The following is a 14,609-nucleotide window of genomic DNA, read 5'->3' as shown; positions in this document are numbered from 1 at the left end:
CAAGAAAAACACTTGCTACCCACAGTAAAATTTGGTGGAGGTTCCATCATGCTTTGGGGCTGTGTGGCCAATGCCGGCACCGGGAGTCTTGTTAAAGTTGAGGGAAGCATGGATTCCTCTCAGTATCAGCAGATTCTTGACAATAATGTTCATGAATCAGTGACAAAGTTGAAGTTACGCAGGGGATGGATCTTTCAGCAAGACAATGATCCAAAACACCGCTCCAAATCTACTCAGGCATTCATGCAGAGGAACAATTACACTGTTCTGGAATGGCCATCACAGTCCCCAGACCTGAATATCATTGAACATCTGTGGGATCATTTGAAGAGGGCTGTCCATGCTCGGCGACCATCAAACTTAACTGAACTGGAATTATTTTGTAAAGAGGAATGGTCAAAAATACCTTCATCCAGGATCCAGGAACTCATTAAAAGCTACAGGAAGCGACTAGAGGCTGTTATTTTTGCAAAAGGAGGATCTACTAAATATTAATGTCACTTTTCTGGTGAGGTGCCCATACTTATGCACCTGTCAAATTTTGTTTGAATGCAGATTGCACATTTTCTGTTAGTACAATAAACCTCATTTCAAGGCAGAAACATTACTGTGTCCAACAGTTATTGGATATATGAAACTGAAATAGCTGCTGCAAAAAAAACCCATTTTTTATAAAACATTAAGCTTAAGATTAATAGGGGTGCCCAAACTTTTTCATATAACTGTATAATTTTATGGTTATTATGGTTTTCCAATGTGTCTGTAAAAAGTAATGTCTCTACTTGAATTTTTGTTGAAAACAAAAATAAAAAGTCAAGTTGGCAACCTGATGCAAAAGATGTTCAAAAGTAAGAACTAAAAAGCCTTTCTCTACCTGAATGTAATGAACGTATATGACATTAGCAGACCATATGTAACCAATTTTATGTGGCTGAAAATAAGGCACTGATCACTTCATGTTTTGCTCATACAGCTGAAGTATTTTTTTTTCCGTCTCATAACTTTATTTTGATGCCTATTTAGGCATTTTTTAGGCGTACATTTATAGGCCGGTTTCACATATCTTTGTATTACGATCCGAGTACTTACTGGCTGTGGGTTTCCTGACCAGAACTCAACAGCTTCATATATGCGTATGAGGCTGATGAGTTTAGGTCGGAAGATGTCTCATTGTGACTGTATTTAAATAGGGAAAGGGCCCTGCACTGTCCCTAAGGCTGGGACCTTAACTATCCCTGCTCCCATAGGTACCTCTAAAGTTAGGCTGTTTGGGCCACCAGCAGGGCCGGACTGGCCATCGGGAAGTTCTGGCAAATGCCAGAAGGGCCGGTGGCAGTAGTGGGCCGCTCAAGTATGCCGCTGTCGGCACACTCCCCCCGCTGTCGGCACACTCCCCCCCGCTGTCGGCACACTACCGGCTCCGCATTCAACTATACCGGCGTCATAGACGCCGGTACAGTTGAATGCAATGATGGAGGAGAGAGCGTCTGCTGATGCTCCCTCTTCCATCATTCCCCGCTCTGCCTGCCGCTGACACTGCGGGTGCGTGATGACATCATATCATCGCGCACCTGCTGTGTGACCAGGCGGGCAGACTGCAGCTGCTGAGACCGGAGCCAGGAGCAGCGCGGGGCAAGAGGAAAGGTGAGTAGAGTGTTTTTTTTTTATTATTATTATATATCAATGAGTGATAACTGGATTGTGGGGCTATTGGGGGGGGCTGGCTGCATTACATTCTATGGGGCTGTGCTGTATTACATTCTATGAGGGCTGTGCTGTATTACATTATATGGGGGCTGTGCTGTATTACACTCTATGGGGGCTGGCTGCATTACATTCTATGGGGGCTGTGCTGTATTACATTCTATGGGGGCTGTGCTGCATTACATTCTATGGGGGCTGGCTGCATTACATTCTATGGGGTCTGTGCTGCATTACATTCTATGGGGGCTGGCTGTATTACATTCTATGGGGGCTGTGCTGTATTACATTCTATGGGGGCTGTGCTGTATTACACTCTATGGGGGCTGGCTGCATTACATTCTATGGGGCTGTGCTGCATTACATTCTATGGAGGCTGTGCTGTATTACATTCTATGGGGCTGTGCTGCATTACATTCTATGGGGGCTGGCTGCATTACATTCTATGGGGCTGTGCTGCATTACATTCTATGGGGGCTGGCTGCATTACATTCTATGGGGGCTGTGCTGTATTACATTCTATGGGGGCTGGCTGCATTACATTCTATGGGGGCTGGCTGCATTACATTCTATGGCGCTGTGCTGCATTACATTCTATGGGGCTGTGCTGCATTACATTCTATGGGGGCTGGCTGCATTACATTCTATGGGGGCTGGCTGCATTACATTCTATGGGGGCTGTGCTGCATTACATTCTATGGGGGCTGGCTGCATTACATTCTATGGGGCTGTGCTGCATTACATTCTATGGGGGCTGGCTGTATTGCTTTCTATGGGGGCTGTGCTGTATTACATTCTATGGGGGCTGTGCTGTATTATATTCTATGGGGACTGAGCTGTAATGCTTGATACAGCTGTGATTATGTTATATAGTCGTGTTACACTCCCCTCACTTCTTGTAACCTACAAGTGTACAAAGATATTATACAGTCACCAGGCGACAAGTGGGCCTGTGTGACTTCAAATGCCAGGGCTGAATTTTAGTCCCAGTCTGGCCCTGGCTACCAGCCTTACTGTTCTTCTGTTATACCCTATGCTGTCCCCTCCCCCTCCCCCAGGAGGCCTCGGACAGAAATGCTAGTGTATAAACATGTAAGACAAACAGGGATAACAAAAAGCAACTAACATACATACAAAACACTCACCAAAGGTAGAGGTATATAGGGAAGTATGGAAAAGTACAAATCAAATGGGAATAGGACACGGAGAAAAGCATACACCCAAAAACAATCTCCGGCAGCAACAACGATTTCCATCTCAGCACAGTGACTCCAAGGAGTTAGGAATTAAAACTTTCACTGGCGAGGAAGAGGGAGGTCTCGCCAGATTTTACAGGGAGAGGAAATTACCAGGTCAGGAACAGCTGTGAGATGGAGCTTCAAGTTTTTAACCAGCATAGAAAACGTCATTAACCTGTTCAGCGCCAAAGGAAACAAAATCCATTTAATATGAAACACAAACACACAGGCTAAATGGAAGATCTGTGATTCACAATACGTAGTGATTTTCTAACCCCAGATCTTCCAGGAGGATGTGATCCACTCGTGACAGAAGATTTACAGTAAATTCATACATAGCAGCCTGTACTCAGACTGTTTCTTTTGCAGACAAGACACAGAATAGTTTGGTGCAAGTGAAACTTAACTTGGGTGAAGGGCAATGCATATATTTTTATAACGCTATGATTTTATGGATCATTTGTGAGTAGGACAAAACTTTTTTAGTACTAATCTTAGTATCACATTGCTTCACTACTATTGTTGGCAGCCATCTGCATCCCATTAATTTCATTAGGACGAATAGAATTTATAGCTGATTAGGCCATTTTAAATCATTTAAGGACTCATTCAGAGATCTGTTTTTCTCACATATGAGAAAACTGGACAAATTATTTTGAATAGTTTGATCAGAGTGTGGTCCTAGTGGAATTTCTCATATGTGTAAAGAAAAAAAGTTTCTCAACCTTCTCCTTTCTCTATCTAAGGGTACGTTCACACAGGACTTTTTTGCTGCTTTTTTTTGCGGCTTTTTTTTATGCTAATTTTCAGCTGCTTTTTACAGTACCAGTAAAGCCTATGAGATTTCAGAAATCTCATGCACACACGTTAGTTTTTTGTTTGATCAGTATTTTCTGCTTTGCTGCTTTTTTTGGACATAGGGCATGTCACTTCTTTCAGCGTTTTTGCTGCGTTTTTGCAGCGTTTTTTCACCCATTGACTTGAATGGGTGATGAAAAAAACGCTGCAAAACCGCTGAAAAAACGCATGTAGCATTATTTGCTGCGTTTTTTGTGCAGAAAATCATGGCCAGCAGGAAGGGATCTCACAGCCAAGAGCTTAGGGGTGTGGTTAGTGAGGTGTGAAGAGCCATTGTGAGTCATTGGGAGGTGTGAAGAGCCATTGCGAGGTGTCCTGATTGTGATCTATTGTGAGGGAGTTCCTGGTAGTGAGGTGTGAAGAGCCATTGTGAGGTGTGAAGAGCCATTGTGAGGTGTCCTAGTAGCTGAAAATTGGCATAAAAAAAGCAGCAAAAATCTGCAGCAAAAAAGTCCTGTGTGAACATACCCAAAAAACGCACCAAATACGCACCAAAATAACGCACCTAAATTAGCATTAAAAAAAGCAGCAAAAAAAAAGCAGCAAAAAAGTCCTGTGTGAACGTACCCTAACAGTTCATGAAAATCAGACTACACTGAAATGGTAGTTTGTGTATTTTTATTATATTTATTAAAGATGTATTTTAAAATTTACGAGTAGTCCACACCTTCTTTTCCCGGATTATATTCTGGGCATTGGGGTTTTTGTTACACTGAAATGGTATCTGAGTGCGGTACAATTTCTTTAATGATTTCTTTAATGGCACTTTTTATTATATATTTTTTTAATCCTTCTGATGTGTTGATTAGCGTTGATTGTGCTATACAAAGGTTTAAACAGTAGAGATCTGAAGCTTATCTGATTCTAGAGATGAGCAGACCAATTCGCAGGACTCCGGTCAAGTGTCCACGGCAGTGGCACCTGGCAGCTACACGAGAGGCCTGCAAATCTCTTACCTTTTGACATCCCCTAGCATGGCTTTTGATTAACCAGGACTGCATCAGATTGCACAAATAACACTGTGCCAGTCCAGTCGAATCAAATGTCGTAATGGGGATGCCAGAAGGTAAGAAATTAGTGGGCCTCCTGTGTAGCTACAATGTGTCACTAAAAAGGAAGCTGGACCAGAGTCACCTGGGTAGATTGATTCATGTCCATTTGATTCCCTCCTTTGAACTTTTGATCATCTGTTGCGACTCCAGTGCCAAACTCTGCTTCCATCCCTTTAGGCTGGGTCATTCTGTGCTAGTCTATGTTGACTTACTATGGTCATTATCCAATGCCTTTTAAGGCTGGCTCATGCAGTTGTACACCACCTGAGTATTTAGGTAGTAGTGCAGTCTGTGACCACGTACTTTCCTGGTCAAACCACACTTCCTACTTGGTTCTGCTCAAGTCAGGTATCAGATTTTTTGTTAAACTGCTCCAGACTGCTATTCAGCAACCAGCTATTACCAGCTTAGTCCTGTATTTCCTTGTGCTGCCACACTCACAACTCTCCTGAATAAAGATATAGCGGGGGGTTGTAGTCGCTTGGCAGCTCTAAAAATGGTTTCTGCGAAAAGGCTTGGCCCTAGCCATTCCATTTACCAGATTCCAGTGGTTATTCTAGCCTTCACACTTTAACCCCTATACAGGAAGTTGATCTTATGAAGTAGTGGTGGGGGCTGGGAACTGAGAAATAGTGGCAAGATCAGGAAGTGACAGGGCCAGTCAGTGTGTGGAGAGCAGTGTGTGAAGTAGCAGGCCTAAGTCAAGAGGTTGCTAGGAACAGCATTGGCCTAATACTCAGGGCAGTGGATTGCCGAAAATACCCTTCTGTGTGATTCCATCTAACAGCCTGGGGCAACTTCGAGATGGAAACGGGAGCTTGTGGCGAACTCAGCCTGTAAAGCTACAGGGAAAGATGGACTCAAACTACATGGGGCCGAAGGTATTGCAAACTGAATATTCTGCTAGCTCGCCCTTGTATCCTATCACCTTCTCTGGGCACAGCGCTGCTCTCTCTGTTTTTTCCATACCCCGGGCATCCTGGACACCTGCAGCTTGCTTCACTTACACCTTCCCGGTGAGGCGCCCCATCATCTCATCATCGAGACCGCTCCCCCCACCATATGCGGCGACCACAGATTGGTCCGCACCTGTCCTATAAGAAGACACCTGGTGTATAAGACGACCCCCGACTTTTGACAAAATTTTCGGGGGTTAAAAAGTTGTCTTATACGCCGGAAAATATGGAAATAGCAGTCCAAAATGACTAACCAGATTAATCACTTTTTTTGGTATAAATCATATTACCACATGTCAATCAATTTACCAGTTGGTGCAGCAGATTCTAAGAAAACCACCAGACTCCTCATTCGTGATCTCCAGGTTTTTGATTCTGTGTATTAGAATAATTAATTGAAAGGAGTGTGTTTAAAATAATAGCAGTGTTGAATTCAAATAGTGAGGTCATTCATTCTGTGAAGAAACAGGTGGGAATCAGGTGGCCCTTATTTAAGGGTGAAGCCAGGACATGTTGTACATGCATTTCTCCTTGAAAGCCTGAGAAAAATGGGTCATTGAGACATTGTTCGGAATAACAGCGTACTTTGATTAAAAAGTTGATTGGAGAGGGTAAAACTTATGAAGAAGTGCAGACAATGATAGACTGTTCGGCTAAAATGATCTCAAAAGCTTAAAAATGGAAAGCCAAACCTGTGAGACGTGGACGAAAAACGGAAGACTACCATTCGAATGTATGGAAAAATAGCCAGAATGGCAAAGGCTCAGCCAATAATCAGCTCCAGGATGATCAAAGACAGTCTCAAGTTACCTGTGAGTATTGTGACAGGTAGAAGACGCCTGTGTGGAGCTAATCTCTTAGCAAGAAGTCCCTACGAAGTCCCACTGTAAGAAAAAAAAGACGTGCCGAAGAGGATACAATTTGCCAAAGAACACATCAACTGGCCTAAAGAGAAATGGAGAAAGATTTTGTGGACTGATGAAAGTAAAATTGTTCTTTTTGGGTCCAAGGGCCGCAGACAGTTTGTCAGCTCTGCATTCAAGCCACAGTACACTCTGAAGACAGTGAAGCATGGTGGTGCAAGCATCATGATATGGGCATGTTTCTCTTACTATGGTGCCGGACCTATTTACTGCATACCAGGGATCATGGACCAGTTGGCATATATCAAAATACTTGAAGAGGTCATGTTGCCTTACGCTGAAGATTGATGCCCTTGATATGGGTGTTTCAACATGGGTGAGCAAAATCTAGGTTCCCGTCCAACAAAACTGAGGTTATGGAGTGGCCAGCCCAATCCCTGGACCTTAATCCGATAGAACACTTCTGGGGTGACATTAAAAATGCCGTTTCTGATGTAAAGCCAACAAATGTAAAAAAAATGTAGGATGTAAGGGCGGCATGGTGGCTCAGTGGTTAGCATGTTCTCCCCATGTTTGTATGGGTTTCCTCCGGGTTCTCCGGTTTCCTTCCAAACTCTAAGCACATACTAATAGGGAATTTAGATTGTGGGCCCCATGAGGGACAGTGCCAATAATGTCTGTAAAATGCTGTGAAATTAATGGCGCTGTATAAATGAGTAGAATAAATAAATAAATAAAATGTGCCAGAAGTTGGTTGACTCTATGCAACATAGATGTAAAGCAGTTCAAAAAAACTGTTGGTAACAACTAAATATTAGGTTAGTGATTCACAGAAATGCTAAATCCACAAAAAAAATAGTATATATTCTGAATTTCTAAAGACAAATGAAGACACTGCTATTTTTTGTTATTTTCTGAAAGTAGTAAAAAATTATCTACATTTCTCCATGTTTTGAATTAGAAAACAGTGTGCGATGTTCCTAATGCTGGAAATAAAAACTAGTATAAAGATTTGGTGATTAACTCATGTTTTTTAACATACTGCTATTATTTTGAACACTACTGTGAGTAAAATAAATAGATAAAATAAAACTTAATCTGTCTACAGGTTTTTGCTTTTTAGGCCGGGGTCACACTTGTGAGTGCAATGCGAGAAACTCGCATGAGTCTCTCGCATCAATACCAGGCACTCGGGACTGGAGCGTTCAGCTGCATAGAAATACATACAGCCACACACTTCAGTTCCGAGTGTCGGCGGCAGTGCCGGGTATTGATGCGAGAGACTCGTGCGAGTTTCTCGCATTGCACTCACAAGTGTGACCCCGGCCTTAAGCTGAGAGCAGTATGATGTAGAGGCAGAGTCCCTGATTCCAGAAAATGATCACCTAAAGATGTTGTTGCTAATGGTGGTTCTACAAGGTATGGATTCATGGGGAGTACTTAATTTCTCACATACTGCTTCTGTATTTTGGCTAGTGTTTGTTAAATAAATAATGGCGCAGTGTAATTTGTCATGTGCTATTCACACCTGATTTTAAGAATTTCTAAGGGCTAGAGGATTTTTCATTACGTCCTGATACTTAAAATCATAGAATTCAAAGAGGGTGTACTTAGTTTTTCTCATGACTGTGTGTTACAACATTTCTTTTATTTGTTTGTACTATTAATTTGTGATTATTGAAATAACAGTGACCATTTTTAAGGAGCAAACCGGGTAAATTAAAATAAATCCCTCGAATAAATGGGCTGTCTGGGTAACACATGGAGCGCTGGGTCCCTCCGACCCCATTAGGATCAATAAGCTGCATTCAGATGACACATACTGGTACAACATCCCTTTCAATTCTGCAGAATCAGCCTGAATTCAAGCAAAGCTATTTTTATTATCTGAGAATATTCCTGATGTTTTATGTTGCTGTACATTTGCAAATATACAGAGCAGCTAGCACAGTTTTTTATTATGGCTAGCAGATATGTTTTCCTAAAGTGAGAGAAAGAAAAAATAGCACAAAAGACAAAATAAAATAAATCCAATGACCCAGTTCACTGAGTATATGTATATAATGATCATGTCCAGGTCAAATCTCCAACCACGGCTTTCATCATCAAAGTCAAGTCTGTGTTCTCCATGTGGAAACTGCCTTCTTCCTACTGGATCTATGTGTCTCCTGAAATCTACAATGGAGAATAAATGTAGTCATAAAAAGTACTGGCGAAGAAAAATAAAATAAATAAATAATGAAAACGATATATTACATATATAAGACACTGTTCACATTATGTTCATAACATATACGCTGAGAAAATCTTGTGACATTGAATCCAAATGTATAGCTTTGATGTATGCAAATGTGTCCTTACTTAAAGAGAACCTATCACCAGGTTTTACCCATATAAACTAAAAACTCTACCTTTAAGTCTTCTTACACATCACTGCAATAATCAGAGTATAAGCCCCCGCTTTTCGCAGACCTATGATAATACCCCTTCTAATTCTCTCACACTGTATGCTAATCGGCGCAGTCTGGCCCGATGGGTGTCGCTGGTCTGTGGTTAGGACCTCCTCTCTCCATGTAATCTCCTTTCTTGATGAACGTGGATGACATCTCATATGTCATCCACCAAGCACTCTCTGCCTTCTTGAGTATAGAACAAAGTCCTGTAATGCACATACCATGGTGCCTGCTTTATTCTGGGTCATCACTGGGCACTCCTGTGCAGATCTGTGCATCTACTGCATGGGCGCAAGTTTTGCAGCGCCAGGTGGATGATATACAGTAGTAGATGTCATCCACGCTTAGCCACACAGGAGGGTTGGCTAATGCAGGTAGAGAGGAGAAGTCAACCTGTGACCAGCAACACTCATAGGCCTGAACCACTGGATAGGTGATAAGTTATTGATCAGTAGAGGCCAGACTGCTAGGACCATCACTGATCAGCAGAGGCAGTGCACATTCTCAGCTGCCACTTCATTCATTCATTCCTAATGGAGCTGCTGAATGCTGAGCTCAGCTTTTTTCCGACAGCCCCGCAGAGAATGAGTAAAACGTTGGTCAAGGATGTGCTCTAATGGGGATAATAGTGCCCTGTGCTACTGATCGGTGGGAGTGCCATAAGAGGAGATAACCTTCTGTGACATGTGTTCTGAGTCATGATAACCTTTGTTTCATTTGTATATTAAAAATAGTAATATGCGTTAACATACACATTGTTTTGACTGTATGGTGTGAGATTGTATTCGATGGGTACCATGACCAATTGCAGAACTTGACTGGTGCCAGACTACTTAATCTCATTTGATAAATAATGTGATAAATAGACAATCTGCCAATGACTTTAAAAGTGATGTCGTCTATCCCCTGAGAAAGTGTCAGCCAGTACGTGTCTCCCTTCTCTTTATCTTGCTGTCCGCAGCCTGTTGTCAACAGTTCTATTGTCGCTCACACTGCATAGAACATAGTGTCTCATTAGTCAATGGCCCATAGATCTTAACAGCTCATTTACATATTAAAAAAACCTTGGATTTCTCGGGAATAAGACATCGGATCACAGATGTCAAGGTGTTAATATTATTCAACATTCCATGATCTGCATGCCCATATAGACGGCTTAGGAGGATTGATCCCACTGACCGATTCCCTTTAAAAGACAGATACTTTTCATGACTTGCATTAAAGTGTAAGGGCTTATGCGAATGCTGTGCAAATCGGTCTAAGCACGTACCTCTAATGCACGGACTGGACGCGGCTCTGCCGACCCAAACATTACAGCTTGATATATTTCTATGAGCCTGTCATGGTTGGGTCAGGAGACCCACCACCAGTCCATGCATTAGCAATCTGTGCTTGGACCGATTTGCACAGATGTCTGCATGAGCCCTATAGGTTGGACACTTTGTATAACATAGCATTACCTGTTGTCCAGTAAGTCCCAGAGTACACAGCTTATGTTTAATTCCATACATTACTCAACATACTATTGGCAAATGTCATGGCCCAATATAGGCGATGGATACTTTTGCCTTAACTTTGAGGGTGTGTGTTAAAAAGAACCTGTCACCAGTTCTATACCTTATGAACCATGCACATCATCTTTTAAAGCTTGTAAACGTGCAAATCCAGATTGCATTCCGTGCAGCCCTGGTCCCTTCAAACACCACCTCTTGCATCTTGATGGAAGTGGATGAAGTCTCCTACATCATCCATACAGTGCTCAAAGTCTCGCGCCTGCGTTGTGGGATCACAGACCTGCGCAGGCATACCTCACTCTGCCCTATTGAACAGGGAGCTAATAATGTAGAAGTGAAGCATTATGTGACTTCACTCCACCCTACGGTACAGTGAAGTGCGCTTGCGCAGGTCTCGGACTCAATTGAATAGGCAGAAAACTTTGAGCACTATGTGGATGATGTAGGATATGTCATCCACTTTCATCATTATGCATGAGGTGGCATTTGAAGGGACTGTGGTGGTGCTGAACACATTGTGGATTCGTCCATCGGATCGCACTGTGCAATTTACATGAAGCGTGGGACATGAATAAAACACTTTTTTAGAGGAATGCAGGGACACTTATGAAGGTATTAAGTGCTTGTTGGAACTCGATTTACAGTGCCATGAAAAAGAAGTCATATCCCTTGAACTTTTCTACAGTTTTTCACGTTATACCAGTAAACTTAAATTTATTTTATTGGGATTTTATGTGATATACCAACATGAAGTAGTAAGTATTTGTGAAATGTAAAGGAAATGATACAGGGTTTGTAATTATTTCAAATATATAAATCTGAAAATTGTGACATGCTTTTGTATTCAGCCCTCTGTAGTCTGATACCCCTAAATAAAATCCTGAGTAGAGATGGGCACGGACACCGAACACGGACTTCACCAGGATGTTCGTGTTACTGTTCGGATTTGGTTGTCTGAACATCGGTTGTTTGTCATGCTGTCATGTGCATGACAGCGTGGCAAACACCGCTTCTGAGCGGTGGTGAAATCATCCCCGCCGGTCAGAGAGCCACGGTTCGCATGCTGTCAGAAGACAGCGGGAGCGCTCAGTTGTGATCGGAGGTATAAAGTTTACCTCCGGTCACTGGTGTCAGCTGATGGGACTACAGCTCCCATCATCCGACACTTGCTGCTGCTAATAACAGCGAGAGCGGCGGATGGGAGTATTCATTAGCCGGCTCCTGCGCTATAAATAATTAAAAAAAAAAAAATGGCATGGGTTCCGCTGTGTTTTTGATAACCAGCCAGGCAAAACTCATAGCTGGGGGCTGCAACCCTCAGCTGCCAGCTTCAACAAGCTGTTTATCAAGAATAGAGGAGTCCCCGGGCTGTTTTTTTTTTAAATTATTTAAATAAATAGTAAAAAAACCAGCATGGGTTCCCCTCATTTTTGACAACCAGCCTTGCTAAAGCAGACAGCTGGGGGCTGGTATTCTTAGGCTGGTAAGGGGTCATGGATATTGCCCCCCAGCCTAAAAATAGCAGTCCGCAGCTGCCCAGAAAAGGCACATCTATTAGATGTGCTAATTCTGGCACTTTGTCCGGCTCTTCCCACTTGCCCTGTAGAGGTGGCAAGTGGGGTTAATATTTGTGGCGTTAATGTCACATTTGTATGGTCAGGGGACATCAAGCCCATGGCTTAGTAATGGAGAGGTATCTATAAGACACCTATCCATTACTAATCCTATAGTGGTATGGTAAAAGACATAGCCAGAATAAAGGCTTTTATTAGAAATAAAGCAAAACACAGTTTTCCTTTTTTATTTACAAATAACAAACACAGTTATACTCACTAAACGCCTATTCCACCAAAGCCCTCGTTCTCCTGTAATAAAACGAAAATAAAAAAACAACAATATCCCTCATCTCTCGTCATTCTGCCCCATGCAGTAATCCATGTCGGGGAAAAACAGTTTTCATCCTGGACGGTGCCAAGATGTGACCGTGCAGGCTGGGAACCAATGGTGACTGAACTGTGAGCGCAGCCTGAGTGACCGGCGGTGACATCATTGAGGTTACCCCCTGTCACTGAGATTGCTTTCCCAGCCGGGCTGAACTGTCGTGACCTCGGTGAGATCAGCGCAAGCACCGTGAGAAAAACTCATTCACATTCCAGCTAGGCAACTACCTTAAATATACTGAAAGAGTTACAATGGAATAGTTTAGATCAAAGCATAGACATGTGTTTGAATGATCCAGTTGAAGTCCATCACAGTGAAAATCTGTGACAAGACTTGAACATTTCTGTTTACAGACGGTCTCCATCCAATTTTACTGATCTAGAGGTACTTTGAAAAGATGAATGGGCAAAATATTCAGCCTCTAGATGTGCAAAACTTGTGCAGGAGTAATTGCAACAAAAGGTGCTATTACTAAGTATTGACTCGGTGGCACTGAAAACAAATGCTTGCTCCAGTTTTTAGATTTATATTTTTTAAATATTTAGAAAACCATGTATCATTTCCTTTACACTTCACAAATACTTGCTGCTTTGTGTAAAATAAATTTAAGTAATTCATTATAAGCTGCATATTCCTCTCTCAAGCAGCAGCAAACTCAAGCTTAGCATTTTCTACTGTCACATATCCTCCATTACTTACTCTTGCAATATCTGCTTCCGTCAACAGGCGCCACCCTACTCATTCTGTGAGTGGCACTGGTGATGGAGGAGAATTCGGATCCAGAAGCTCTGGGCAGTGCAAGCTCTGTCCAGCCTTAAGGGTGTGTCTGCTGACCACCTAGAGTAATCAGCTGGAACCTGCCAGATATAGCTTTGTTCTCCTCTAGTGCAGTCCTGTGTGCTTAAATCCTGTCTTGTGTATTTGCTTCCTGTTTTGACCTCTGTATGTTTACTGACTACTCTTATGTCTTCTGATTTTTTACCTTTTCTGCCCTCATGGCTCGGACCCGGCTACCTGACCACTCTTGCCAGTCTATGCCATTGTCCAGAGCTAACATCGTGGCCCCAACCTATGGGCCACTGTGAAAGTCCAGATTCCGGTACAGGGGTTAAAGGGTTAAGGCTAGGACAACCTCTGGGATCTGGTAAAGGAGTGTCTTGGGCTAAGCTTGTCCTTTCTAGCCATTTTTAGAGCTGCAAGGCAACAACTGACATAGCCACATTACATTTACTAATTTAACTTTACAAGGCGTTTAAGAGACAATAGGTAAATTGAGCTTTATTTTTAATTTTGGCGCGGACTTCCAAAACAAATTTTTGAGGTCCAGGCATCTTGTTTATTTATCTGATGAGGAGCAGGTGTCACTTCAGCCTGTCAAGTGAGGTCCCAAGGCGCCTATAAAAAAATACCTTGCCATAGACAACTAATTGGTGGTACAAGTGAGCAGCTACAGTGGGGCAAAAAAGTATTTAGTCAGTCAGCAATAGTGCAAGTTCCACCACTTAAAAAGATGAGAGGCGTCTGTAATTTACATCATAGGTAGACCTCAACTGTGGGAGACAAACTGAGAAAAAAAAATCCAGAAAATCACATTGTCTGTTTTTTTATCATTTTATTTGCATATTATGGTGGAAAATAAGTATTTGGTCAGAAACAAAATTTCATCTCAATACTTTGTAATATATCCTTTGTTGGCAATGACAGAGGTCAAACGTTTTCTGTAAGTCTTCACAAGGTTGCCACACACTGTTGTTGGTATGTTGGCCCATTCCTCCATGCAGATCTCCTCTAGAGCAGTGATGTTTTTGGCTTTTCGCTTGGCAACACGGACTTTCAACTCCCTCCCAAGGTTTTCTATAGGGTTGAGATCTGGAGACTGGCTAGGCCACTCAAGGACCTTGAAATGCTTCTTACGAAGCCACTCCTTCGTTGCCCTGGCGGTGTGCTTTGGATCATTGTCATGTTGAAAGACCCAGCCACGTTTCATCTTCAATGCCCTTGCTGATGGAAGGAGGTTTGCACTCAAAATCTCA

General features: G+C 42.5%; 1 protein-coding gene across 2 annotated transcripts in view; it reads right to left on the bottom strand.

Annotated features, from left to right (window-relative positions):
• Positions 1-8,234: 8,234 nt before the first annotated feature.
• RNF180 (ring finger protein 180) overlaps positions 8,235-14,609 on the bottom strand; it is a 142,584-nt gene continuing 136,209 nt past the window's right edge. Inside the window, exon 7 of one of the 2 annotated variants that reach the window (XM_077286079.1) lies at positions 8,235-8,843. In XM_077286079.1, the coding sequence (XP_077142194.1) occupies positions 8,650-8,843 (194 nt within the window). In that variant the 3' untranslated portion in view covers positions 8,235-8,649. The remainder of the gene's footprint in view (positions 8,844-14,609) is intronic. The other variant, XM_077286087.1, reaches the window with a different exon arrangement.

Source organism: Ranitomeya variabilis, chromosome 1, assembly GCF_051348905.1.
Source record: "Ranitomeya variabilis isolate aRanVar5 chromosome 1, aRanVar5.hap1, whole genome shotgun sequence".
Taxonomy (NCBI): domain Eukaryota; kingdom Metazoa; phylum Chordata; class Amphibia; order Anura; family Dendrobatidae; genus Ranitomeya; species Ranitomeya variabilis.
The sequence above is the reverse complement of the archived record's forward strand: the minus strand, read 5'-3'. Positions and strand labels throughout refer to the sequence as shown.